General features: G+C 46.6%; 1 protein-coding gene across 1 annotated transcript; it reads left to right on the top strand.

Annotated features, from left to right (window-relative positions):
* The first annotated feature begins 830 nt into the window (after positions 1-830).
* On the top strand, positions 831-10,076 carry LOC142591336 (uncharacterized). The gene is made up of 4 exons (XM_075703662.1): positions 831-878; positions 1,258-1,428; positions 3,957-4,118; positions 9,852-10,076. The coding sequence occupies exons 1-4, from the start codon at positions 831-833 to the stop codon at positions 10,074-10,076; spliced, it is 606 nt and encodes a 201-aa protein (XP_075559777.1).
* The last annotated feature ends 2,779 nt before the right edge of the window (positions 10,077-12,855 follow it).

Raw genomic sequence — 12,855 nt, 5'->3', positions numbered from 1 at the left:
TTCCTCTTGTTGGGCCGCTGTCAAAAATTGCGGCGCTACCTCCGTCGAACGCCGGGTCGTTTGCATCACGCCTGAGCACGATTAGCTCTACAAAGTCGAGGTCTTAATAACTTGCAGGAACAATGTTGGCCAGAGCTTTTTTTGTGTGTCACGAAGACGAAACAACTCCGGCAGAACCCATGGTAATATGAATATCGAAGTTTATGTGATTAGCATTCAAGCAATGTAGCGATCCACGTAGTGACACACCGCATTGACTACGACAACTTTACCTAGAATATGCAGTGGTCCTCCTGAGATTTCACGTGATTCAGCTATACGCGACCTACATGTGTCCGTGATTGACCCGCTCTGTTGTGACCATCTGTCGCCAAGGTAATCTCGCGACGGTATAGGACGAGGACCGCACGGCGATGGCGCATGCGCAGTGACGACGATGGAATTACGAGGAAGCAGTGACGTCGATAGAACGGCGAATGCATTGTGAGGACGCCGGCACGACGACGATTCGATGGTCCTGACATGATGGTGATAAACAAACACGACGCTGTCACAATGCGATGACGACGGCGGCTTAATCGCGATTGATTGACCGTAGCATAATTATAACGGAATGAAGGAGAAATTATGTTGTCGGAACGGCCGAAGGCGGTATGACAACTGCGGCGTGACAACGATCGGATCGTGAGGACGGTGGCCTAGCAACAATGGAATCCCGAGAAGTTCACGACGATGATCGTGTGACTATGTCTGTGTGATGAAAATGGCGGGACGCCGACAGTACGATGATAATTAGATGACAAAGCTGTAGTGACGACGATACAACGACCATGACGGTGTCACGACCCCGGTTTGACGACAAATGCCTGAAGATGACCGTACGTCGGCGAAACTAATACTGCAGTAGGTCAAATGTTCTGCAGAACTGCTGGTGTAAAGCCTTGGTAGAGATGTAATTGTTAACATACAGTACTCCTCTAATAATTTTTTCCGAGATAGCACTGACGCGGCGCAAAAAAAAAAAAATTCCAAAGAGATTGTAGTTGGACAAAATGCCGCAAGGTGTCGCCACTGCTTCAGCTTTGCTGCTGCCATCCCCGACTCCCGTACTTCAGTAATTTGCAAACGTCAGAAGTTTGCGGATAAACCCAAGCTCTCTATATATTTTCCTTTAGTCTTCGATACACCTGCCAGACAAGATCATGTATATGTATACGCCACGCTTGTTTCTCTTTTATTTTTCGGTTCTGTTTGCAGCTCGACATCATTGCCGAGTTCCCAATGTGGAAGAAACAGGTGAACCAAAGCAAGGTCTGTTTCTCGGTCACCACGTCCATCAACTACGCGCACGCCACGTCTATCCCCATCGACTTCCACACTGAAGTTAACACGTGGCCTTTCAATGTGGTTCGGTTCCGTCGCTATAACGTGAGTCGACACTTATACACTAGATTTCTTTTGAAAAAAAAAGGAGCAGGAGGAAAGAGGAGGGGCGTTTTCAGCAGACACTCTCAAATCTTAAACGGCAGCCTTCTTGGCATTACACGCAACTTACACACGCATGTACTCGCATGTAGTCAGTAAGCAAGAAATGCGTTAGGGGAATTATTGGCTGCTTTATTGAGAGAGCAATTACATGGACACTGGAGGCGCATTTTTGCCGTCGTCGTCGCCGTGAGGTTCCACATGAGTGAAAGCTTGCGAGGGTGAGCCGGTGAACGAGGTTTAATCTCGCGTGCGCGGGCGAGGAACGCGGCCCGGATGCGAGCCCTCTCCTGTGGCGCGCGAGGACGGGGGTCCGGCTGGGGAGGAGGGGCGTTCTTCTCCGGCGGCTGCTACGGTGCTTCGATGTCCTCCTCGCCCGCCGCTCCGTACAGAGTGGAGACAACCGCGGCGTCTGCTACGGCGTTGGCCACGCGAATCGCGGACATCGCGGTAGACGCCTTTGAGGGACGCCGTAGGGACGCGTCGCCGGCGCTCGTGTGTCTTGAGAGCGATCCGCGACGTGGCCATAGTGCGCTACCACGCGGGCCTCGTCTTTAAAGCGATCTGCGATGTCTGAGGAGTGCGTGTAGCTTCGGTAGCTTCGTATGCGCTGTTCTTCCGACGTTTCGTTCGCGTTGAAGCGAGAGATGCACGAAGGTGAATTGTCTTGCTGCTTCCGTGATTCCTAACTCCAGCGTGTTCACACAGTTTCCGCTCTCATGGAGCTAGATGTGTTCACGTTTACATGCGCGCGCGTGACACCGTTCCTGTTAATTTAGTTAAAACACATTGGCAGGCTAGTTGGTTAGAATCCATGATAGATTGTGTAAGCGCGGCTGAACGAAGTCGAAGAAAGAAGCGGACACACAAAGACAGCGCTGTCTCTGTGTGTCTCTTTGTTTCTGCGTCCTCGTTGAGTCACGCTTGCACATTCTGTGATTGTTAATTTTGTTAGTAAGCGAATGTTTACAAGTTTATACGGCCGATAAAACTATCTTAACGACCGCGTTTCTCAGCTGAAGGCCATCAATCAGGCCGAAGATGCCGCCAAGGGCTCGAGGTCGTCATCTTGGTAGGGAGGCCTAGGTCTCGCAGATCTGTTGTACTAAAATAAAGTTTATTCCTCCTCCTCCGTATCTTGCGCCTTGATCCATGAAATTTCTTATAATTGCCTTCAAAACACATTTTGTAAGTTTTTCTTTGTGTGTGTAAGTGCGTGCATTGCCCTGCCACTATTTCCTCTATATTTGTATTACACGTTTACAATGAGAAGTTATTGCGTTTGTTGTATGGTTCGCTCTTTGCTGCAGCGCGTGTTCTTTGTCTTGTCGAGTCTTCCTCGTAAATAGCTTTGCCCTGTGCTGTCTCTTCTTGTGCGTACCGCTGTACGGGTGTATACACGGGGAAAGGGAGCACCGTCAAGCTGTGACTTAGCGGCTTTTCTGTCCCTTCAACGCAGCCGTGTACCTATGTATTCATGTCTGGAATAAAGACTCAGACTCATCTGAAATAGCTCAACAAAGAAAGCTTTGCTTTAAAGCGACACAATAAATCAGTCGAAACTAATGAGGCATTGTTTGCGAACCCTGCAGGCAGTCATTTCAAAAGAATAGTTTGGTTATTAGATGAGAAAATGGAGGTCGAAGTATCAGTATTCGAATTACGCGCCGAAACCCCGACGCCAATACGTCAGTGTCACGTCAGGGATTCCAAACTATGTTTTCGCATTAGGGCCGCGTTAGCTGAGTAAAGGTTCCCGAAACTTGCCATGTTTAATCTTTGGTTCATTTAGAACGCAATGGGGTAAATCTGTACCGCTGTATTTAAAATTAAGCAAGCCCTAGAATATGCCATCAAAATCCATGACGTCACAGCGGCCAGGTGCGGGAACTTCGAGGAGGGGTCGCCACCCGTCTTTCATTCTTGCCCTTTTTCTGGTTAACCAATCGTCTTATCGTGGAAAGAGGGGGTGTTTTTGGTGTCATAGAAAGGTAATTTACTGATGCAGGAGGAACCATTTTTCTCTTTAGTGTCCCTTTAAAACGAACGAAAATATTGATACATGCATATTGCGTGTTTCTTGTGACCGATGCACGAGGGCGCCCCGACGAAGACGACGAACGCTCTCTGGCTCTCGAGCTGTCGTGGGTAGGAGCCACACGTGCCACAGGCTACAACAACAACAACAACAACAACAACAACAGCTGTCGGCTCAACTGGCCAGCGCTGCAGTTACCTTTTGTAAACATACTTTTGTAAACAGTCTCCAGTCTTAATCCTTTGTTCGCGCAACAATCTAATTACGGTCTGCAAACGTGCGAATGCCAACCAATGTTCTGCCTATGAGCACGCCTTCGGGAGATTCCCTAACGTACACGGAGACAACTTTCACGGATCCGTGGCTCTTTCTTGGGGCAAAGTGTCTATTGCGTCACGAACGCGCTGCTTTTGTGTGTGTGTGTGGCTCTCAGTTCACAGGCAAAAACGACGGGGACAAAAAGCTGAACGTGGACGACTTCGACATGCACTACCGGTTTGAGACCAGGACCCAGACCCACATGTGGGAGTACACTAACAGTGCAGGCAGATTTTATGTCTTCGTCTACGACAACGCTGACACTCTGGCCCCCAAGGTACGTGCAGGTGACCTCCGCTGCATGGTGTTGACATTGCGCTACCTCAAGGGAAAGTATCTATCTATCTGTCGTCTATTTATCTAGATATCTGTATTTTTATCTGTCTATCTATCTATTTATCTATCTATCTATCGTCTATTTATCTAGACATGTGTATTTTTATCTGACTATCTATCTATTTTATCTATCTATCGTCTATTTATCTAGATATCTGTATTTTTACCTGTCTATCTATCTAATCTATCTATCTATCGTCTATTTATCTAAATATCTGTATTTTTATCTGTCTATCTATCTATTTTATCTATCTATCGTCTATTTATCTAGATATCTGTATTTTTATCTGTCTACCGTCTATCTTCTATTTCTCCATCTCTCATCTATCTAAACGAGAAGGAAGGGGATTCACCGAGGGCCCCGATTTTTTTATTAGTCATATCATAAGCAGCCAACAAACACTGACACCAAGGACAACATAGGGGAAATTACTTGTGCTTAATAAATGAAATAAAGAAACGATAAATTAATGGAAATGAAAGTGGATGAAAAAAAACACCTTGCCGCAGGTGGGGACCGAACCCACAACCTCCGCATTTCGCGCGCGATGCTCTACCAATTGAGCTATTGCGGCGCCGTTTCCCATTTACTTTCTTGGGGTATTTATGTTTCCTAGTAGAACCCTGGGAGTGTTAGCCAGCGCCACCACTCACGGACCTTGACGGCGGACGTGGAACGTCCTTCCTGCCGCAGGCGTCACGAGAACGTGATCTTTTTGGGTGAAGGCGACTGGTCAATAAACCCACACATGCTACCTGAAGGCATCAATGTTACGGATTCGAGACCCTCGTTATGTATAAATAGAGAAGCAAGGGGATTAACCGAGGGGCCCGATGTTTTATTAGTCATATCATAAGAAGCCAACAAACACTGACACCAAGGACGACATAAGGGAAATTACTTGTGCTTAATGAATGAAATAAAGAAACGATACATTAATGGAAATGAAAGTGGATGAAAAAACAACTTGCCGCAGGTGGGGACCGCGAAATCCAAAGGTTGTGAGTTCGGTCCCCACCAGCGGCAAGTTGTTTTTTCATCCACTTTCATTTCCATTAATTTATCGTTTCTCTATTTCATTTATTAGGCATAAGTAATTTCTCCGTGTTGTCCTTGGTGTCAGTGTTTGTTGGCTTCTTATGATATCATCTGTCTAGCTATCTATACATGCGGATCCAATATAAAATAGAACAGAACTGAAATTAAGAGCTATTGTTGTGATGAAAAAAAGCGTGTCAAAACCGTCGACATGAAAGAGGGCGTTAGGCACGTAGTACATGCACGAAGATTGTGACAATAAATGCGATGCGATGTTGCATAATCGCGCGATAATTTTGTATCATTTCCTTGGTTTCATTGTCAGTTCTTAGATTCTACTTCGGACCCTCCATTTATTGCTTTTATGTGGAGCCTATTCAGACGCTTCTTCTTTCAAGTGCACGTACAGTGCTAAGCAAATGAAACGCGATACTTCGAACACGTGGCAGCTGGCACCTTTCTTTCTTTTTTTTTCTTGAGTCACTGGTGAGCAGTGAAGACACGGCGAGCTATCGCAGTTTCATTTTTTTTATTTTTTTTGGATCACGTGAAAGCGACAAAACCTTTTATGCATAGTGGCTGTATTTGGGGCCTTTCAATGTTGACCCAGCGCTGACCGGAGGCGCAAAAAAGCGTCCGCTGCCTAGCGGTAAGTGCATCGCATTTCATTCGCTGAAGCCCTTCTGCATTGGCGTTGTCTTCTTTAGCGTCGACTTTGGTTGACACACATTTCTTTCTTCTTTTCTTTTGATTTCCGTTTTTGCCACGAGCCCAGACGGTCCTGCTACCCAGAAAGTGAAACGCCTAGTGCAACGTGACCAATTTCTTACTCTACTGGCGCCAATTACGTCCGTACCTTTGATTTTACCTGCCGTGCGACTGAGTCTCTTGTCTCGTTGAGACCTACGTTCGAGACCTTTTCTTTTTTTTTTTCGACTCGCTAAAACGCGCTGGAGGCGTCAAAGGACCGTGCTTTTTTTTATTTGGTAAGAGGCCACATAGACACCCAGATCCAACGCGTCACACCCGTACGATGTGGCCACGGAACACCTTGTCTTCAAAGTGACGTCAAGAAAAACGTATGGGCAATCATCATCATCAGCATCATCACCATCATCATCATCATCCCATCTTGTGTCCGCTGCAGGACAAAGGCCTCTCCCTGCGATCTCCAATTAGCCCTGTCCTGCGCCAACCGATTCCAACTAGCGCAATTGGCTATTTTAATTAATCTTATTAACGACATTTCGCATTCGTCGTTATGGAAGTGAGGTGCACTGGCTAAAATTCTCAGAGCCGTGTTTGGTAAATGCGCCAGTGCCGAACAAAGTGAGCGAAGTGAAAGTCACCCCCCGCCCCCACCCCTTCGATTGGCGGAGCATCGTGTGCATCGTGCGAAGGTTGTGGGCTCAATTTACCATTAGTGGCAAGTCGTCCTTTCTTTCTGGTGTTGTTTCCTTTTTTTTTTCCTTAACTGAGAATACAAGACTTACTAACGCTTAAGGAACGCGTATTCGTTATTGTTTCTACATTTGTGAAGTAGGCAAAGAAAGTTAGTTTTCTCGGTGGCTTTTACTTGGCACTGTTGTCTGTTGGGTTCATATGGTGTTTACTCGAAAACTCGAGCCTCTCGATTCCCCTTATCCTTCTAGACCTGTGATCCTCAGTCTATCCTTCAATACTGTAAAAAAAATGTGTGGGACAGCAGATGTGCGGGAGGCTGTGCACTCCACGAGCAAATCAGAATCAAGTTTATTAAGTTCTTAGAAAAAAAGAAATAAACAACGTGGAAGTTCATAGAAAAAAAGAAATAAACGTGGAGGAGGTCCGAGAGCACTAGGATGAAGGGGGACCTCCTGTGCAAGATTACAAACAAGCGTAGTGGCTAAACTAAGGCGGCATTGTAACAGCAGTAAACGTTGTTGTATAGACCAAGGAAATTTACGCAGAAGCGAAAACTCCAAACACTGAACATTATTCTAAAGAGATGAATATAAACCTAATAATTCAGTAAGTAAGAAAACAATCCCTTTTCTTGCCATGTGATGAACAATGCTTGAGATAGGTCGTTAGAGTGTTACAAATAGCTAAAGCATAAAAATGTGCGGTATGTTGACCGACCATAATTAGTCTGTGTTACAGCTAGCGAAACTTTTCCGTTTGACGCAAATCTAGCAGGATTAGTGTTGAGATGATCAACAGTACAAAATACACTTGACGGTACGAGATGATTAATTGATTTGAACAGGATATTGGCAAGATGATATTTAAACTAGAAATTGAGATTTTATCAGAACTATGAAGCAGCGAAAAGGCACTGCTGCGATATGAACTAAATGTCAGTATTCTAGTGGCTTGTATTTGTATGTGCTGCGCAGGGGATGGAGTACCCTTTGCTGGACTATTACTTTCTGTCTTAAATATTTGACTCCCATCTTGAACAGTTCTTCTCCCTTCACAGTGCGGTGTTTATCCTTGCGGGACACAACGAAAGCCTACCCCTTCAAAGAACGCGGGAACTCTCACACACAATGTCACGTATCTCGTGAGCACTTACTCCTGTGTGTGTGTGTGTGTGTGTGTGTGTGTGTGTGTGTGTGCGCGTGCGCGTGCGTGCGTACGTGCGTGCGTGTGCGTGCGTGCGTGCGTGCGTGCGTGCGTGCGTGCGTGCGTGCGTGCGTGCGCGCGCGCGCGCGAACAAACATATATGTGTAAGCCAAACAATCAAAAAGCCTCCTATTTACAATCTCCGTTATAAAAATGAACGAAATAAGGGTGAACAGCGAGCTTACTTAGTCGCACTCATTTACAAGAAAAAAGTTTGAAAAAGATCACTGCAGGTAGCAAAAATGTTAAAACAATTTAAAACAAGATTACAACAAAATATTACAGCAAGGTTGCAATAACTTTGCGGTGGTTTAACCAAAATGAAAGTACACTAGTAATACGAATTTATTCGATTCCTTAATTCCTGAACGTTACATGAAGCGCATTTTTCGAACGTGTCATGGTCAGTTGTTTTGATTATATTTCTAGGAATATGATTTCATTTCGAAGTGGCTAAGTAGTGAAGGAATGAAAACTGCAACAGCTTAGTTCGTGAAAATGCTGGTTCGACCTTACAGACGTGCTAATTCGTGGGAATGTCGTTTTTGGTGGGTATGTGTACATCCGAAGAGAGATTAGGATGGGGATAAAGCAAAGTAGACACCAGGGCTGACTGCGGGAGGTGCGTGGTTCGAACCCTAACGCCGGACGCCCACCGGCTTATAAGGCGGATTCAAGCAGCGTGCAGGCAAGGCGCCCGCCTTTCCAGGGGTGTGTCGTTGGGAGAGGTTCGTTAGGTCACTACGCCTGCTTCGCAAAAATACATGAAAAACGCTAAACCTTTTCAAAAAAGAAGTTCGGCGGTCCCATGCCGCCAACTTCCTAATACGTGGGTGTCTTTCCAAGTGTCTGGAACTCCTGTAGTTGCTGAGCACATGATTGCGAGCGCGCTTGTTTTCCTATTTCCCGGATGCGCAGGACATTTGACTCCAGGACATTTAACTCCAGGACATTTAACTCCAGGACATATAACTCCAGGACATTTAACTCTAGAACATTTAACTCCAGGACATTTAACTCCAGGACATTCAACAGCAGGACATTCAACTCGAGGACATTTCTCTCCAGGACATTTAACACCAGGACATTTAACTCCTGGACATTTAACTCCAAGACATTTAACTCTAGAACATTTAACTCCAGGAGATTTAACTGCAGGACATTTAACTCCAGTTTGGTGAGTTACTCCCCCAGTGGAGAGTGTTCGCTCCGGTGAAACACGATGCAATGCGGCTCCACCTGCGAACACGAGAATTCTTCACACAAGCAGTCAAATACGGTGCGAACAGTTACTCGCGATAGGGAGTTTCACGAACTACCCTTGTTCTTTGAGTGCATCGCATCCGATCCTAAAAATTGTCCCACACATTTACAATCCCTAGATGGCAGTGTGGAGGCGACACCTTTTTGTTGGAGTAACTGTTTCTCCAGCATTTAACTGTAGCTTTGTGTTACCCTCGCGCGAGGTAGTGCGTTTGGTCTAATGGAAAACGAGACAGGACTGCTCCACCATAGAGCACGAAAGCTCTCGCACAGGACGTCGAATATGGTTGAGCGGCTGCTCCCGCTCATAATGACTTTATGACTGCTCTTGCTCTCTGATTGCACTTGATCCAGTGTACTGTCCAACACGGTCCGCACTTTTAGACGAGCGCACTAGCAACTCTCTTGCGGGAATAAATACTATTCCACTTTCAAGAGCTACCTACTCGATGAATTGTTCCCATGCAATGAAGTACGAGTCAAGCAAATCCGTTCGGTGAGTAAGATTACTCTCATAAATAAAGGTAAATACGGGATTAAGCACTTACTCCCGCTAAAGAACTTGCCGATGCAGCATGTTATACACAATTCTAACGCTCAATTTGTATGCTGTACTAAGTATCTGTATGTATGCCCACTGACGACGATTTTTATAGCGACGTTCTAGTTTAGACCGTCGTGGTGAGGTTGCGTCAGATATCACCGCGTCGCACTAGGCACAAGCATTCTCACCGACTCGTGACCACCAAATGGCACCGTTTGCAGATCGAAAGGCTACTGGACGCTTGGCCCGACGACAAGTGCGTCGTTTTCGACGACCTAGGCGAGGACAGCATGGAAGGCGGATTCACGTTCGATAACCATACGGTAAAGTTCGAAAAATTCGGGATGTTCAACGTCGTTTCCGGGGCCATGATCAAGAGATACGGCGGAACCGCCTTTCCGGAATCGTATCATAAGACGGTACCAAAGTTAGGTGGTAGTGGATGAGGCTCAGAGCAAACTTGAAACCAGAAGAAAGAAAGAAAGGCGGCCGTGCACTCGTGGGACAAAAATCATCTGCCACAAATAAACTTTCTTTTTTTCTTGATTTTGTCTCTTTGTCACGTGAGTTGCCACAATAAACGGAACTCCTGCTGACGCAAGCACACGCACACAAAAACGCTCGCGATCCCAACTTCACATGTATGGTGCACACAGTGGCTCCGTTATTGCCATAGCAATTGTACGGACACTGCAGGCGCTTTTCTACCATCGTCGTCGTCGTCGCCGTGATGTTCGGTATAAAGTCCAAGGGCGATAATATCGTCGCCGCGGGCCGTTTGATGTATGTGCGAGGGAAAGCGTGCGAGGGGGAGTAGACGACGGCGGCTCCGTCTAGAGCGCACAAGGGAGCAAAGTGGGGAAGAAGGGCGCCGTGTTCCGTCGCCCGCAAGGCACCGGGGCGAGGGGTGTGGCGGAGGAGGGGGCGTTCTAGGGCTGCGCGTGGCCGCGCGAGTCATATCTTGAAAACGATCTGTCATTGAGACAAGAGTCTAGGCGAACCGGGGGCCGATAGCTTCGTGTGCGCTATGTTCTCGCCTCTTAGTTCGCGTTGAAGTGAAGGGCAGCACGAAGGTCAATTCGCTCGCTCCTGGCTCACTCAAGCGTTCTTACAGCGATTTATGATGTATGTGCGAGTGAAAGCGTGCGAGGGTGAGTACACGATGGCTAGGTTTCGCCTCATGCCGCTCACGTTCGCTCATGAACAAACTACAACCACTTGCGAGCAAACTTGAAACTCGAAGGCCCATCATAACGGGCGCGTTGGTTCATTCGTCCCTGCTTTTTTGCCTTCTGGTTTCAAGTGTGCTAGTCGTAGAATACCAACAAGCCTGTTCTCGGGTCTTGCTATACCACAGTATCCTGCAAACGCTCACTTATCATATACATACACTCGTGAACCATGCCTAAACACGAACAAAACTTTATTTCACTTCCGGCCCTCGAAATCCGCGAGGTCTTGACAATAAATCCGCCCACCCAGAGCGCCGCTTACGCGTGTGCTCCTCCTGCTGCACATCCCTATCGCCATCCCTTTTGGAACAGGACGGTGACAAATGGTCACCTAGCCTGCTTCATCAAATTAAGTCTTACTACATCTATCGCAATATATGGTTCTGCTCACCTCACCTCCATCTTGTCTCTCTTCATGTTAATGCGCCTATCTCTATATGGTATGCAGCTATACATCTGGCTGTAACCCCGGCTCGATCGACCTCCTGTACCTGCTTTTCTTCCAACAATGCTATAAATGTTATACCTAGCTTATCTCTTGCGCTTATATCTGAACCCCAGCGCTTCTCGTAGGCGGACGTTATCTGTAATAAAACTTGAAGTAGCGCGAAGGGACGAGGAGAGGAACCTCCGCGCTGCCTCAAGTTATATTTAAGATGAATCATGTCGTCAAAATCTGAGTTGTTTCTCTATAACCTTGCTTCCATGTGAATATATGGGCAGTATACGATGTGGTAAGTCGCCTCCCGACGTTTGCCGCAAGAGAAGCACTCCTTGTCGTGTAGTCAATCTTTGCTCCGGTACCTCTTTTCATGAGGGAGCTCTTACGGCCTCATATATTGAGGTACTGTCTTTTTGTTTTATCTCACAAATGTTACCTGCTGATTTATCTATTGCGGTCTTTGTAAATATGTGTCCCTGCTTCTCTTGTTTTCCCTTTAGATGACTCCATGTTGTCTTTTTGCTTAAAGACTGTCGCATTGCACGCTGGCAAAGAAGCCGCTTATATGTGTGCCCCGGCATGCTGCCCTGCAACTAACCGGTAAGGAACGCGTGGTGAACTTGTAGCAGACGATAATCAAAAGTGCCTCGTCTGGTGCACGCGTATCACCTCTCCGCCATAGTTTTTCTTTTGTTATCTTTTTTTGCTTCTTCTTTTTAAATCAAGGTGGTGTTCCGACTATGTTTTTATATACTTTACCTTTTTTTACCTCTCACAAAAATTTCCAACATCCAAATTTCAAGAAGTTCCAACGTCATAATTGTTCATTCCCTCGCTTCCGCCTAACATTAACCATCCCATTCATGGCCGATCCCCCACTGTGGGCATATGCGCCACGACCACTCAGGTCAACAACAACAACAACAACCACAACAACAACAACAACAACAACAACGACGACGACGACGACGACGACGACAACAACAACAACGACAACAACAACAACAACAACAACAACAACAACGCAGAGAACGTGTACGAAATCAACACGGTGTGCAGTGTTGCTATAGGCCTTCGCCAAGACACTGCACAGCCTATGACAATTCCCAGATATCTGTGATGGCATACTATAGGTACCGTTGTTTGGTCGACAGCGACTGGGTGATGATGATGATGAAGCCTCAATTAATGGCACAAACCCACTATGGCGTTTGTGCCATATCGGGTGGCATGCCGAGGCACGCGTCCTTCCCCTATTCCCCCCCTCCCCCCGTAGTTGCTTAGTCGCTTTAGGGTTGCGCTGCTAAGCACGAGGTCGCGGGATCGAATCCCGACCATGACAGCCGCATTTCGATGACGGCTGAATTCAAAAACACCCGTGTGGTCGTCAAAATTAACCCGCAGTCCCCCACTCTGGCGTGCCTCATAATCAATCTTGGTTCTAGCACGTAAAGTCCCCTATTTTTTTGCCTCCAGCGAGATTAATGACGCGACATATAATTGTTTCTAAGGTGTTGAGGTTGAACAGAAAAGCGAAGTATCCGTGGTGTC

The sequence above is a fragment of the Dermacentor variabilis genome, chromosome 8, assembly GCF_050947875.1.
Source record: "Dermacentor variabilis isolate Ectoservices chromosome 8, ASM5094787v1, whole genome shotgun sequence".
NCBI lineage: Eukaryota > Metazoa > Arthropoda > Arachnida > Ixodida > Ixodidae > Dermacentor > Dermacentor variabilis.
Note: the sequence above shows the minus strand (reverse complement) of the source record. Positions and strands in the feature narration are given on the sequence as shown.

Bases quoted from the DNA above. Each gene is read 5' to 3' on its own strand.
- LOC142591336 (XM_075703662.1), top strand. From the start codon at position 831: ATGACGGTGTCACGACCCCGGTTTGACGACAAATGCCTGAAGATGACC. The intron at 879-1,257 runs GTACGTCGGCGA...TTCTGTTTGCAG, and splicing joins ACAAATGCCTGAAGATGACC to CTCGACATCATTGCCGAGTT. The intron at 4,119-9,851 runs GTACGTGCAGGT...CACCGTTTGCAG, and splicing joins CTGACACTCTGGCCCCCAAG to ATCGAAAGGCTACTGGACGC.